This window comes from Lissotriton vulgaris, chromosome 10 (genome assembly GCF_964263255.1).
Source record: "Lissotriton vulgaris chromosome 10, aLisVul1.2, whole genome shotgun sequence".
Taxonomy (NCBI): domain Eukaryota; kingdom Metazoa; phylum Chordata; class Amphibia; order Caudata; family Salamandridae; genus Lissotriton; species Lissotriton vulgaris.
This window is the reverse complement of record NC_141698.1, coordinates 20,307,161-20,320,897: the sequence shown is the minus strand read 5'-3', so window position 1 is coordinate 20,320,897 and position 13,737 is coordinate 20,307,161. Positions and strand designations below refer to the sequence as shown.

Here is a 13,737-nt window from a genome sequence, read left to right as displayed (position 1 = left end):
AGTCATCGTGCTCAGCTTTCCACTACACAAACAAGATTTGGCCGGGAGCCAGCAAGCGCGCACACACAGCTGAAATAAAACAAACTGGAGAGTGGTGCACGCGGGCCCAGCATCTGTCTTCAATTACCGCGCCCCTGACAGCTGGTAATTGAAGAAATATGCCCTTCTGATGCGCGTGTCCGCACGGAATATGCACTAGGCGGAGCAACTCTAACGCCTATGGCCTAATGCGTGCTCTCTTTTAAAAACACACACATGCGAGGGCCAATTGCCATGCAGCTGGCAAAAAAAACCAGCAAAAATCACAAGCTTTCTGGAATTCGGTAGGTACGATTTTCGAAGCCCTCAGAAAAGGACTCTTAGGCCATGCCCACTTCGTGGGACGTAGGCCGAGGCCTAAAAACAAAGCTAAATAACTACTGAATTTAGCTGGTAGAAGACCTTCAATGCAAAGTACTGACATATAAAATAATTTCAACATTTTAAAAAAGTCTATTTCATTATTAAAGAAAATGAGCAATTATTTCAATTCTGGAATCCATGTTGATGTTATATTGTTTTTTTTTAGTTCATCTGTTGCCAAGCAAAATGCATTGCACGCCATTTTTCTAAAGAAAAAATATATATACAACCCATGTTTAAGCTACCATCTAAATTATTCACGAAGAAAAGCAGCTTACCTTAATATCCTCATGGATAGCTGCTTCAGTTGCATTTTCAGAGTTGTCGTGTTCACTTTCAGCCTCTAAATGTTCTGATAGGTTAGCCCCTGGCAGGGGATTGGCTGTGTTCTTTTGTGATAAATGTTTTTTCATGTCATCATAAGATGGGGACTCTGTAGACAAATGTTCCAGTGCAGTGGGATTAGAGTGTCTTACTTCAGTTGTATGATTTTGTGTGAAAGTACCAGTGCCAACGTGCCCTTTCTCGTCAGACAGTTCTAACGGGCAACTAACATGTTCAGATGCAAGTTCTCTGCACTCTACAGTCAAACTTAATTCCCGCAAACCACAAGATTTCGGCACATTTTCAAAGCAAATGATGTTCTTGGTCTCTGTGGTTTGGCTTCCTTCCAGGCTTTGTTTTTTCACTGAGCTTTCAGTGTTACAGATGTCCATCTCATGGTAAAATGTGCCACACAAATGAGAGTCTATTTCTGTCACTTTGTCAGTTGTATGCAGGTTAAAATGAAGGGAATCCTCGGCTTTCCTCTGTAATCTATTTTCCAGTTCTAGTGCTTGGGAGATGGGCACATCTTGCTTTGAATGTTGGTCACCATTCCTAGGAGTTTTCAGGCTTTCGTGCTCATCCAATCCATTTTTTAATGCAATATTTGTTGTGCTACTGGCTATGTGCGCCTCTTTGTGGTCCAAGTCCTCGTCATAATGGTAACAATCTTCATTGTCTTGCTGCCTGTGACCCCCCTCTTCGTTGCAGAAGCCGAGGTCTTCAACAAATGAAATCTCTGTCCCTACAACGGGTTGCAGTGTTATTTGAAGAATCCTATCCGACTCTTCTCTACCCAAGTCAGCAAATGTAGCTGTAATGTCAACATCTTCACAGTGTGCCTCTGCAAAGTCCCTATTGTTCAATACCTGGAGGCCCTCCTCAAAAGAATGCGTTTCCTCCTCTACATCATCATTTGGTGATGTTGTGTGTTCCAGCTGCACTTCGTTTAATTCATCCTCTTCTTCTTCCTTTTCCTCCAATAATTCAGGTTCCTCTAAGACCATATCCAGCAGATGGCCCATCTTTTTAGAAGGACCAAAATTTTCAAAATGCAGTTTGTTTGCATTAACATGGAAACCATCAAAGTCATTTTCTTCTTCCTCCTCCTCTTCTTCCTCAATTACTACAAGCTGCTGTTTAAGTAGGTGCAATTCCAGAAGTTGCAGGATTTCTGGGTCCAGTTTATCGGAGATGTCGCGACCCCTGTCAACCATGTAGTCTCTGGCTTCCACTTTATCTTCAGCACTGTCATAACTATCTTCTACGCAATACTCATAATTCCTTGCACCTGGGGGGCAATAAATGCTTTCAGCGTGAAACAGTCTACCGCCATGTTGCTGCCCTTGATTGTCCTCAGTGTCTACATCTTCCTCTGTTTCAGAGTTCGCCGGATATACTTCATCCTGGCTACTTAAAGACTGAACCTCAGACTGGTCACTTACTTTCACATCTATTTCTTCTGCACCAGAGTCAAATCCTTCCTGATGAATTGTGATTTCACTTGAGACTAGAATGTCTGAAGTCATGAAATCATCCTGTTGCATTGCCTCATATTTCTGCTCACTTATCTCTGAACATCCAGGAAAAGACGCTTGCTTTAACAATACATCTTCAGATGATTCTTGTTGATGCACAAGACGGCCATTTAGTAATTCTTTCAAAGGTGTTACCACACTTCCCAACACATCACAAGGTGCCTCAGCACCCACCAATGCACTGGCTCCTTTGGTGGGATTTCCAGGGTACTCGTGTTGTGCCTCTTGATGCAGACTCACATTAATCTTGCCAACATTTTCCTTGATTAAAATCATGCCACCAGTCTCTGTTTTGTAATCTTCTTCTTTTACAGACATGATCGTATCCTCTTCATCTAGAAAAGAAAACAGTTTGCTTTTTCTGGCCATCAGCGCACCTTCCTCATAGCTACTGTGCTCATAATTTATGCCAGAGGACAAGCATTCTCCCGAATCACAGATTGATGCAAATTTAATTTCCTGTTCTCTTGTCACAAGGGATGGCAATTTGCTTTGTAAATCATGGTAAGTTGACAAACCGTATTCTGTATGCCCTTCTACATTTTTACTAGGCTTTTTATACGTCAATCCATATTTCTCTACAGCTGACTGAGTATATTCCTTGGTAGTGCCACCAACAAACGAAATTTCATTTGGGCAGTTCTCCTGGTGTGTGCACAAGGTACCACCAATTGGCAATGATTCTGCTTCACCTGCATCTTCGTCTGAAACATCGGCAATTTCTTGATCATCTACGCAGATCCCCTGGTCATCTGCTTCAAGGCCCTCATCTTCCAGTACGTTCTGTGCTTCCAAGTCCTCTAGTTCCTCCAGTAAATCACTTCGGTCACTTAGAGAGTCTTGATTTTCATCTAATGAGCCTCCCCAATCATCTTCAGCATCAGACACGCTTTTCAAATCTGAGCTGTGGTCATGTTCTGCAGCAGCTCGTTCATCATCTCCTTCACTGCCTGATAGGTTTGCATCTCTGGAATCAGACAGTTGTTTCACCTCCATGTCACCTTTAAAGGCACAGGGACCTGGACTTTGCAAAATATCCTCTTTAAAAGGTTCTTGGTTGTTATTTAAGCGATCTGCAGACTCGGCCTCGAGGCTGGGTTTCTGTAATAGGACATCTGGACCCTTTCTCAGAGACACATCTCTCAGTATGGATTCCTTTCCATCGTCAGTGATTACATGTGCACTATCCATTCCAGATCCATAATGCGGTGCACCATAAGCTTCTAAGTCTTGGTGTGCCTTGGTCCAGAGAATACCTAGAAGAGTACAGTAACAAATAACATAAGAAGGAAAATGATCCATGAAGCAATAGGTTTAATAACATTTACAAGCATCTTATGATGGAGGGAGATATTAAAATATTTGCTAGAACATTTAGAGACCTGAATCACAAACATAAATTTAGAGAAAATTAGAAGATGTCTGGATTATTTCAGATTTAAACTTGCTGCCTTATTTCATTAAGAATTATGCTACAGCAACTTTGAAGATGCTTGTAGCCCCTTTAAGAGTCACTTAAAGAAAGGTTATTCAACTCCATTTGCACAGCAGCATCTGAAGTACGCTTCAGGAATATTCAGATCTGCACAGGTGCAAACATTTGTGAATATGGTAAAAGATAATACGTTAACAGAAATATGAGAAGTGTGGGCACCTCCTAATTTACTATATACATTTTTAGATCCAGTCTTTCCAATTAGACAGAGCACACAACTTGAGAATAAATCTTTAATCATTTAATATTTGCAATATTAATTTAATGGATTTAGTTCATAGAAACTTCTCCAGATGAAGGGACATAATTAATTATAAATGACAAAAGATCAAGTACAAAAAAAAGCATATGTGATCCCGTGTGGTGGGGAGGCATAATAAAATAGAGAGAATATGAGTGAAAAGCTAATTATATTAAGGGCGCGGAGAAGAAATCAATATTGGATTGAGAATACTACACCTCCTTATTTTCACCACGTCATATCTTTGGGCCTGATTTACATCAGGGAGGGTGGGCCACTGTTCCTAAATGGGCAAGGATTAAATGACTCCGACCCATGACTGACAGACTGGCTGCCAAATTTGGTAATGACCGGCAAGCAGACGGTAATTTATAACAGCATTGAAAGGAACCGCTGTCACAGCGGTTGCTGTCAATGCAGTTTTCATTTTTGATACAGGGTTGCATCGGCAGGGTGTACGTAGCCTTACAGCAAACAGTATTCTTTTTTTCTTTTAAAAAAGAAAATCCCGAAACTGGATTGCTTTTTAGAAAAGAAAAAATATAATGTTCCCCCTGCCATGGGAGTCTTTTCCCATGTTGGGGAGGACTTTAAAACTTTTACTGTTTCTTACCGCCAGGCTTTACCTAGCGGTAAGAAACAGTAAAATATGACTACATGGCTTTTGGAGAAGTTTGGCCACGGCAGAGACAAAGTAGTCTCCACCGTGACATAACTGAAGGCCTGTTAGGCAGGCAGAACTTCATATTGGTGGTATGTATACTCCCATCGTAACTGAGTATACATAACGCCAATATATAAATCCGGCCCTTTGTAAACTAGACTTACAAAATGTACAGGACTCAATTGGCATACCCTTTTGAAAGTTAAGTAAACAAATATACATTTGTAGGCATCAACAACTGGACTACATTTTAGTAAAGGAATCTAAACGGCATCATAGACAATAAGAGTTGTCTATAGCATTATTCAAAACCCTGAGGTGAAACACATTGTTATTCACAACTTTCTATCCACAGTTTCAGTTTGGTACCCTTTTTATTATGATCCAATGGATTGGCAGCACCTTGAAGGAAATGTTATGGGTCCACCAAACAGAAAATGCCCTTCCCCATGTGCCCCGCCTTTCCCTAGCCCCCTTCTCAGTCCGATCCAATTAGAAAATAAAACCCTGTCTCTGGCTCCCTCTTGCATTTCTCCTATCCTTTTTTGACTAATTTGAAAAAAAAGGAATACCTGAAGTCCTGTCACCTTCCCAGACCTCTCAGAATCACTCACCTTTCTCTAATAAAACGCAAAAATACAATTATTGGCAGCCTGTCCTGACTCCCTCTGCCCCCTTCCCCCCCCCCCCTTTCACAGACGGCTATGCTCTCTTGCCTCAGTTACAAAGCAGAGACCGGGTCCATGCTGGTAGCCCCTGTCACAGCCACTGCCAGCACAGAAAGAAAGCCATTGTCTGCGTGGGTCCTTGACTAATCTGCAGGAGGATCAGCAGCTGTTGGTGCTAGAACATCTCTCTATATTGCCCTGTTTCTCTGGGGTCTTTGGAGACCTGTAGGGTGTGCCCATCTAATGGTTCCAAGTGTTTACAGACCTAGGTGAGATAGAGTAAAATCAGATTGTAAAAGTCCTCAATTACTCATATCCCCATTATAAACAAAGGGATTTTCTTCAACGTTAATATCTAGTTAAGTATGCTCTAAACATGGTTTATATGTCTTCAAAATATCCTTAGGATGGAGCAAGAACCACAAAATTAATCCTCCACACAGATGCAGTGCACCGCACCAGGTAACAAAGCAAGTCTCATTGGATTTTTGAAGAGCCTGAATTGATCTCAGTAATCCCACTCTGCCTCAACTACAAGGCATGCCCAATAAATCTATCCTCCCAAATGTGACTGTCCCTCATACTGTGCCTGCACCATCTTAATTTTCAAACCCCTGTTATGTACTGCAATCAACATGGCATAGAGCAAGCAAAAGAAAGCAATGCATTTGTCAAGTCATGCCTGTAGAATTTCCACAAGGAAAAGCTACACACACACACCTGTAATCCTAGATTTCTTCCAGGGGGATCCTCATCAAAAATCGTAGGCACTCACGGGCAAGGATTCCAGAGCACTTTTAAAATTATATATATATATATATATATATATATATATATATATATATATATATATATATATATATATACACACATTATTTATTTTAACAAAGGACGCCGCACACAGCAACTTGGGCTTAAGGTTTATTCATTGCCCAGTCCGACACACCAACGCGTTTTTAGCCTTACGGCCTTGCTCACGGTAGGTGGCATTACTTTCCTGCAACTGTTTATACTACTTCCTGTTTCTACATGCCATGAATTCTGGGATATATAGTTCATTGTCATAAATCACCTGTGACAGACAGAATCATTATTAAAGGTTTGAAATTAACATCATTGTCACTACAAATTTTCACAGCTTTTCAAAAATTATTTTACATTCTATTATATTCTGACCAGAAGTGGGAAATCAGTTCTGAGGAATTTCTTGTTTAGTGCACATAATTCCTTAAATCATTTATATATGACTGAAGATGAGTTTTGTGGGGCAGTTTCGGTTTAGTACCTAGCCCAACTGGTTGGTATCTATTTCATTCTTAATGCATTAGTTTATTCATCAGTTTTGGATTTGTAAATTGCACAGATTTCAGGTAAGGTAGCAATGTTTTATTCTAGATGGACATAAAGTTCTTCGTCGAAGTTCATGCCTCTAGGGCTTTTTGTCAACAATCGTATTATGTATTTAGATTCTAACTGTCGCAATTTCTTTCTCTGATCGCCTAGTCTCTCATGTTGTTCCACCGTATCTATTGCATAATAGTTCATATTGCGCCAGTCGCCACCCTGACATGTTTTGCAGTTGCGTATGAAAGGTCTCGGTTTTTTACTGCTCTGATATGCTCCAGAATTCGCTTTTTCAACATGCAGATGGTGCTCATTATGTATAGCATTCCACAATTACATTGGATAGCATATACCACAAATTTCGTGGAGCATGTGATTCTTTTTGGTGATATCAATCAATCTTCCTTCTGGATCTCTGATGTTCTTTTTATTCGTTCCGATTTTAGAGGCTTTGCAGGTGTTACATTTTGTGAAGCCATTCTGTTGTTTTTCTAGCCAACTTAGAGTTTTCGTTTTCTGATTAAAGTGGCTTTGAACAAGTATATATGTGATTGAAGGCGCTTTTCTGAAGGTGATGAGTGGAGCTGTACCTATTAGTTTCTTCATGTCCGGGTCTTGTGTTAGGAGTGGCCAATATTTTTGTACACTTTAGCGTATTTTATGTGACTCCTTACTGTATGAGAGAATCAATTTTGGCTCTTGTTGGTTATTCTCATGATCAGATGCGACTGAAATTTTGGGTTTCCGAATCAGTATTTCAGTGCGTGATCTCTTCTCAACTTTGTTTTTACATGTTTGTAATTCTCTTTCTCTGTAACCTCTTTTCCGTAGTCTGTTGGCACTGTTCTCGATTTCTTTTTCAGCATTTTCTTCTTGCGAACAGTTATGTTTCATCCGTATAAATTCCCCGTAGGGGATACTTCTGATGAGAGAGTGTGGATGAAAGCTGTCAGCATGTAAGATGCTATTGGTGTTTTTTTACTTCCTGAATAGATGGGTCTTATCAACAAAGAGGAGTATAACTTTTTAAAAACGGATTATCCCATTACTCTGACATTATATTTCATACCAAAAGTGCAAAAGCAAATACATCCAGTGCCGGGGCGTCCCATTATATCGGCACAGGGAGGCTTAATGGAACCCATTTCCAAATATGTAGACTTTTTTATCAGAAATTATGTGGAAACTCTTGTCTCATATATCAAAGACACAGGACATTTCCTCAAAAAACTCAACAAAATAGTATGGTGTGAGCATTACTGTTTCATTGTCATGGATATATGTGCCTTATATACGAGTATAGAACATGAAAAGGGTTTGGCAGGAGTGAAATATTATCTATCCAAACGCGATATTAAATTCCATGAGCACAACAAAATGATACTGCAAAATGATTGATATATGTCTTAAAAACAATTATTTCTTATTCAAAGCATCAGTGTACCAACAACTCCGGGGGGTGGCCATGAGGGCATGCTTCTCCCGCAGTTTTGCATGCTTGCATGTAGGCTGGTGGAAGGAGCATGTCTTAAAGCACATCCTGGAGGAACATTTCTCAGATAGTGTAGTTGCTTGGTGGCGTTTTATCGATGATGTGTGTGTATTTTGGCAGGGCTCTGTGGAATATGCACAGGCGTTCATTGATACTATTAATGTCAATTATTTAAATTTAAAGTTTACGGCCAACATCAGCAAGGAAAGGGTGGAGTTTTTAGACGTGGAAATCTATATTGCAGATGATAAGATAAACACGAAATTACATAGAAAGGCCACGGCTGGAAACTCGATCCTCCATGCAAGTAGCACCCACCCTAGACACCTAATAAAAAGTATACCGTATGGAGAATTTTTAAGGATCAAAAGAATTTGCAGCAATTGTGATGTTTTAAAGGTATGCCTAGATGAAGCAGTGCAGAGATTTTTAGCCAGAGGTTATAAAATAGAGGACCTCAAGAAATCTTTATTAAAATTGGATACCCCTATAATCAGGCGAACTACAAATGAGAACCAATCAGATATATTGGAAGGGTCAAATATAGAATTAACAAATAAAAAGGCTCCCATCAGGTCAATAACTACATATAACTCCCAACACAAAAAAGTAAGACAAATAATAGCCAAAAGTTGGCCTATTTTAAAATCAGATATGACTTTAGCACCTGAAATTGAGGACTCTCCAAGTATTACTTACAGGAGAGCTCCATCCATGCGGGATGCCCTAGATAGGGCCATGCCGGAGACCCAAATTAAAACGAAAAGTGATTGGTTAACAAAAAGAAAGGGTTTTTTTCAAATGCAGCTCGTGTAGAGCGTGCAAATTTGCAATTAATGTAAGGGAAATTCAAGATGCATTTTCCACAGATGTATACCAGCTGAGAGGTTTATTTACATGCAAAACAGAGTATGCGGTTTATATTCTGGAATGCACTTGCAAATTAAAATATATAGGCAGTACTAAGTTACCTGTTTCTACATGCATTTTACAGCACTTACGTGCTATTGTCAATTCAGACGCCAGCTACCCTGTGGCCCGTCATTTTAAACTTGTACATAAGAATAATCTTAAAGATCTAACTTATTTTGTATTAGATGCGGTGCCAAAAGAACTGAGAGGAGGAAACGGTGATATAAAAATTAAGACTGCTGGAAAGTCGTTACATCATGCAATTTGACACAAAAATGCCTAATGGATTGAATACAGGGGAGGATTTGTACAATTTTTTATAAATATGTTATCAACGCAGAGTTTTATTAAAATTGAAAACTTTGTACATCAAGCCATAGGCTGCAGAGTCGCATCCATTGGGACCAGTGGATGGACAACACATCATTTTGATTCTGGAGTTCCCATGTATGGCTTTTTTTATTCCTTTTATATGTGTAGATGGTTTTTTACGTGAACTTTTAGCTTCATTTATACTGGATTTCAGCTGGTTTTACTAACTAGTTTGGTTTTACTGTTTTTTATTCGGTGTCTTTGGGTGGAAGATTTACTGTTTTTTGCTATTTGCACATATGTGGGGAATATGAATGTTATATATACCCAACTTCAGTTTGTTTAACAAAAACGGGGTGACCCTGTGTCCCTCAGAACCTGGGTATTCAATGGTTAAACAAACAATGGTTCTGTTGGGTAAGACAGATAACTTGAACAATGCTCATATATGTAGACAAACAAAAATAGCTCTCTGATACACCATATGCAATTTGAGAAATAAATCCTCAAAAGACAATGACATAAAGTTCAAATTGTTATATTATAAAATTATAACAAATACTTTAAAAAAATCCGAATAACTACATTAAAGGATAGGTTTTCATTACATGAAAAAGACAGTCATCGAGACATAAGGAAAAAAAATTTGGGGGACTTTTGTGCAGTTGTGCTCAATGGTTGTAGTGACGTATATACAGTGCCGATCCACACAATATTCTTAGGAATCCTCGGTTGATAATCAGCATCTTGCAATTGAAAATATTCCTGTATATTTGTATATGTATTAATTCCTCGCACTGTATATATGTCACTACACCCATTGACATTGTTAGTCCATAGGCTATGATGCAAAGCATATGAGAAACAAAACTGGCATTGGACATTTAAGAACCTCACAGTACACCCTGCTCCCATGATGCCCCAGAGGTGACAGTTAGGTAAGGTCATTTATTTACAGATATAAGAGGATCCTGGGTGAAACATTGCTGAAAGCCGTAGTACTTTTTGGGGAGGTGGTAGGGTTGCTTATGTCTTTGTGAGGATTCGCCTGATAGAGAACTAGGATTACAGGTGAGTAACCTTTCCTTCCCTTCCAGGGGATCCTCATCAAGTCATAGGCACTGAACAGAACAGCAAGCCAATCCCATAAATAAGCGGACAAGAAAGCAGCTTCAGCGATCATCCGAAAAGGTTTTTAAAAGAAGCCTGCCCTACATGAGTATCCGCTCTGGAGTGTGAATCCAGGCAATAGAGTCTAGTGAAAGTATGAACAGATCTCCAAGTAGCAGCCCTACAAATGGGAATATTTCTAAGAAGAGCTATAGTAGCAGCTTTTGCCCATGTGGAATGAGCTTTAGCTCTACCAGGTAGGGACTTCTAAGCTAGCTGGTATGAAAGTAGTATACAGGAAACTATCAATCTAGAAATGGACCACTTTGATGAAGGTCAGCCTGTTCTTACTGGGCCATAATTTATAAAAAGGTGACCCATTTGTCTAATAGCTTGTGTTCTCATTACCACTCTATTAATATGAAATACTGTTTATGGTTCATTAGCGCATAAACCAGTAATCACACTGACTTTGCGTGCAGCGGAAATATAAACTAAGAAAGCTGCTTTCCATGTAAGATGTAGTAAAGATTCTTTATGTTTGGGTTCAAGGGGGGCTGAGGGGTCATTAATCTAAAAAGAACAATGTTTAGCCCACAAGGAGGAGAAGACTGGGGGACTTAACAGGAGGAAATACCTTTTTAATACCTTCTAGAAAACCTTTACAAATGGGCATTCTAAAGAAAAAGGTTTGTGATGAAGATCTTATTTCCTATAGGCAGTTACAGCTGCAAGGTGTACTTTAAAAGAAGAAAATTGTAAACCAGACCTTTCCAGATCAAGTAGGTAAGGTATTAATACAGCTTCTTGACATGAGAATCGATTGCAGCTGCTCTAAATACAGCAAATGCAAAACCTCTTCATCTTAAAGGCATAAGATTTTCTGGTTGGAAGGTCGTTTAGCTTCTCGTATATTGTTTTTCCAGTCTTATGGAAGACCTAGATGACCATATAGCAGAAATTCAGGAGCCTGGCCGCTAAGTTCAACGATGAGTGGGTGGGGTGCATAATCTGGCCCTGAACCTGTACAGGAAAGCGTGTCTGCATGTTCTGCTGTACAGATGTTCGTATGGGGTCAAAGAGACCGTGAACCCACCACTGATAAGGTAATTCCGGTGCTATCATTGTCATTTTGGTCTTGGACTAGTAACACTTTATCAGAACTGACTGTATTGGGGGGGGGGGGGGGGGGGGGGGGGGGGGGGTTGTAGGAAATGTATAAAGAAAGTTCTCTGACCAGTCTATCAAAAAAGCATTAGCGTTCAATATTAGCTGGTAGAATCTTGAGTCATATCATGACTTATTTGTGTCAGCAAATAAGTCTCTTTGAGGATCTCTGCAGTCTTGGACATTTTTATTCAATGACTGTTGTTTAGAATGCAGTCATGGGGGCGTGGCCAAGATGGCGGAGCGAGCGGTCGCACTCTCTGCGAGCTCCCGTGAACCCGAGCCCCTTGACCGCCTTTATTTCCAGATCTCCCCCCAAAAGGCCGGGATCTGCTAAGGGATCGTGAGATCTTCCTGCAAGGACATCAGCGGTGCTGGTAGCCCTCAGAATCGCTGCCTGAGAGCTTGAGGAGTGTGTGCGGAGGTTGTGCCGGCTCCGCGAGAAGACGCGGGCCGCAGCCACGAGGCCCGACTCAGTCCGGGGAGGTCCTGCGGTGGAGCGGCTGGCTGGAGTGTTGGGGCAGGACTCGCCTCAGCGGACCCCTGTACTGCACGGAACGGTGCATATATCCAGTGCTCGGTGGCGATGGGCTGTTAACCGGGGCCCCCTGGGTCGGATCTTCACGCGAGACCGGGGGTTGAGTCCCAGCAACACACTCTCTGAAGCGAAGCTTCACCGGTGGCGGAGACGCGTCCGAGGTCCGGAGTTGGAGTCTCTGTGGCTGGCTCTGAGCAGCTGAGTGCGGATGCCCGGTGCCCCGAGGTGTGGAACTGGGAACCGGAAGGCCGACGCAAGAAACTACGCGAGGCCGGGGATGAGGCCTAGCAGTACACGCCCTTGACGCGCGCTTCTTCCGGAAGCGGAGGTTGTCGCGGAGCCAGAGCGGAATTCCCTGTGGCAGAGTACAGCGCCCGGTGGAGTGACGCCGAGCCCCAGCGCCCAGAAGAGGGAGACCGGGCCCCGGTGTGTCGCCAAGGACCACCGTGTGAGACCTAGGCGGCTGGCTCCTTCTGGGCAGACCCGTCCCCCCCCCCCCCCCCCCCCCCCCCCGACGGCGGCAGCTGGCCATTAGGTTGGACTTGGAACTTTCGCAGCTGACTGCCACATGGACTGGGGGAGTGTGACTGGCCAGGCCTGGGGGTAGGAGACTGGCCCGAGAATGTGGCGCTGATCGCTACGCGAGGCCGGAGGTGCAGCCCAGCGGAGATCCCCACTGCAGCGGCCCCCCAGCGTCGACGGTCCATTAGAGGAACAGAGCAGGCTCCACAATTGATTGGGGGCACGTGTATCTGCCGCTGGGGCACGGACTTTGGCTCGAGGCCCCGGAGTGACCCACACGTGATATCGGGCCTAGTCCGGAGCTCCTCCGACGCGAGGGTTACCCACCCAGCCACCGGTTTGATCAGCGGGACCTACGGCAAGCCGGGTCTGAGACGCCCGATATCAGGAGTGAGGCTTCCTGCGGAGCTCGGCAGGCGACAGCGCGCTCCCTCACCGGCGATATGGCCGGTAACAGAGGTACCAGGAAGGGGGACCGGACACTGCCTGAAATGTTGAATAGAGGCCCAGCGAGACAAGAAAGGGGGCACCAATCACCGGGCCAATCGAGCAGCTCCCAAGGGGCAGCGGGGGAGAACCCCCAGTGACTAGATCCTTCCTCGAATCCCTATTCAGCTCGCTTCAGGAAAATTTCCAAACGCTAAAGCAGGAAGTTGCAGGGGAGGTCCGTGAGGTGCGAAGAGAAGTCGATGGTCTTGGCGAGCGAGTGGCCACTATGGAAGAAGCCGGTCACTCCAGGGACGAGGAGATTACGCAGCTACAGCAGGAGGTACTGCGCCTTCGGGATCAGCAACTCGACCTCCAGTCGCATAACGAAGACCTCGAGAACCGGTCCCGTCGCAACAACATACGGGTCTGGGGAATTCCATCCGGAGACGAGGGCGAGGACGCTGCTGGGTACCTCAGGGAACTCTTCAGAGAGATACTGGGAGACCCGGATGACTTTGTCATCAGAATAGACAGGGCTCACAGGGTGGGCCCGGCTCGCAGGGCCTCTGCGCCTCCTCC

General features: G+C 43.0%; 1 protein-coding gene across 4 annotated transcripts in view; it reads right to left on the bottom strand.

The window, feature by feature from the left end:
* The window catches only part of LOC147684358 (uncharacterized), a 715,098-nt gene that overhangs the window by 395,945 nt on the left and 305,416 nt on the right, over positions 1 to 13,737 (bottom strand). For all 4 annotated transcript variants that reach the window (XM_086940263.1, XM_086940262.1, XM_086940260.1 and 1 more), the window contains exon 2: positions 681 to 3,520. In XM_086940263.1, coding sequence (XP_086796389.1) covers positions 681 to 3,455 — 2,775 coding nt within the window. In that variant the 5' untranslated portion in view covers positions 3,456 to 3,520. The remainder of the gene's footprint in view (positions 1 to 680; positions 3,521 to 13,737) is intronic.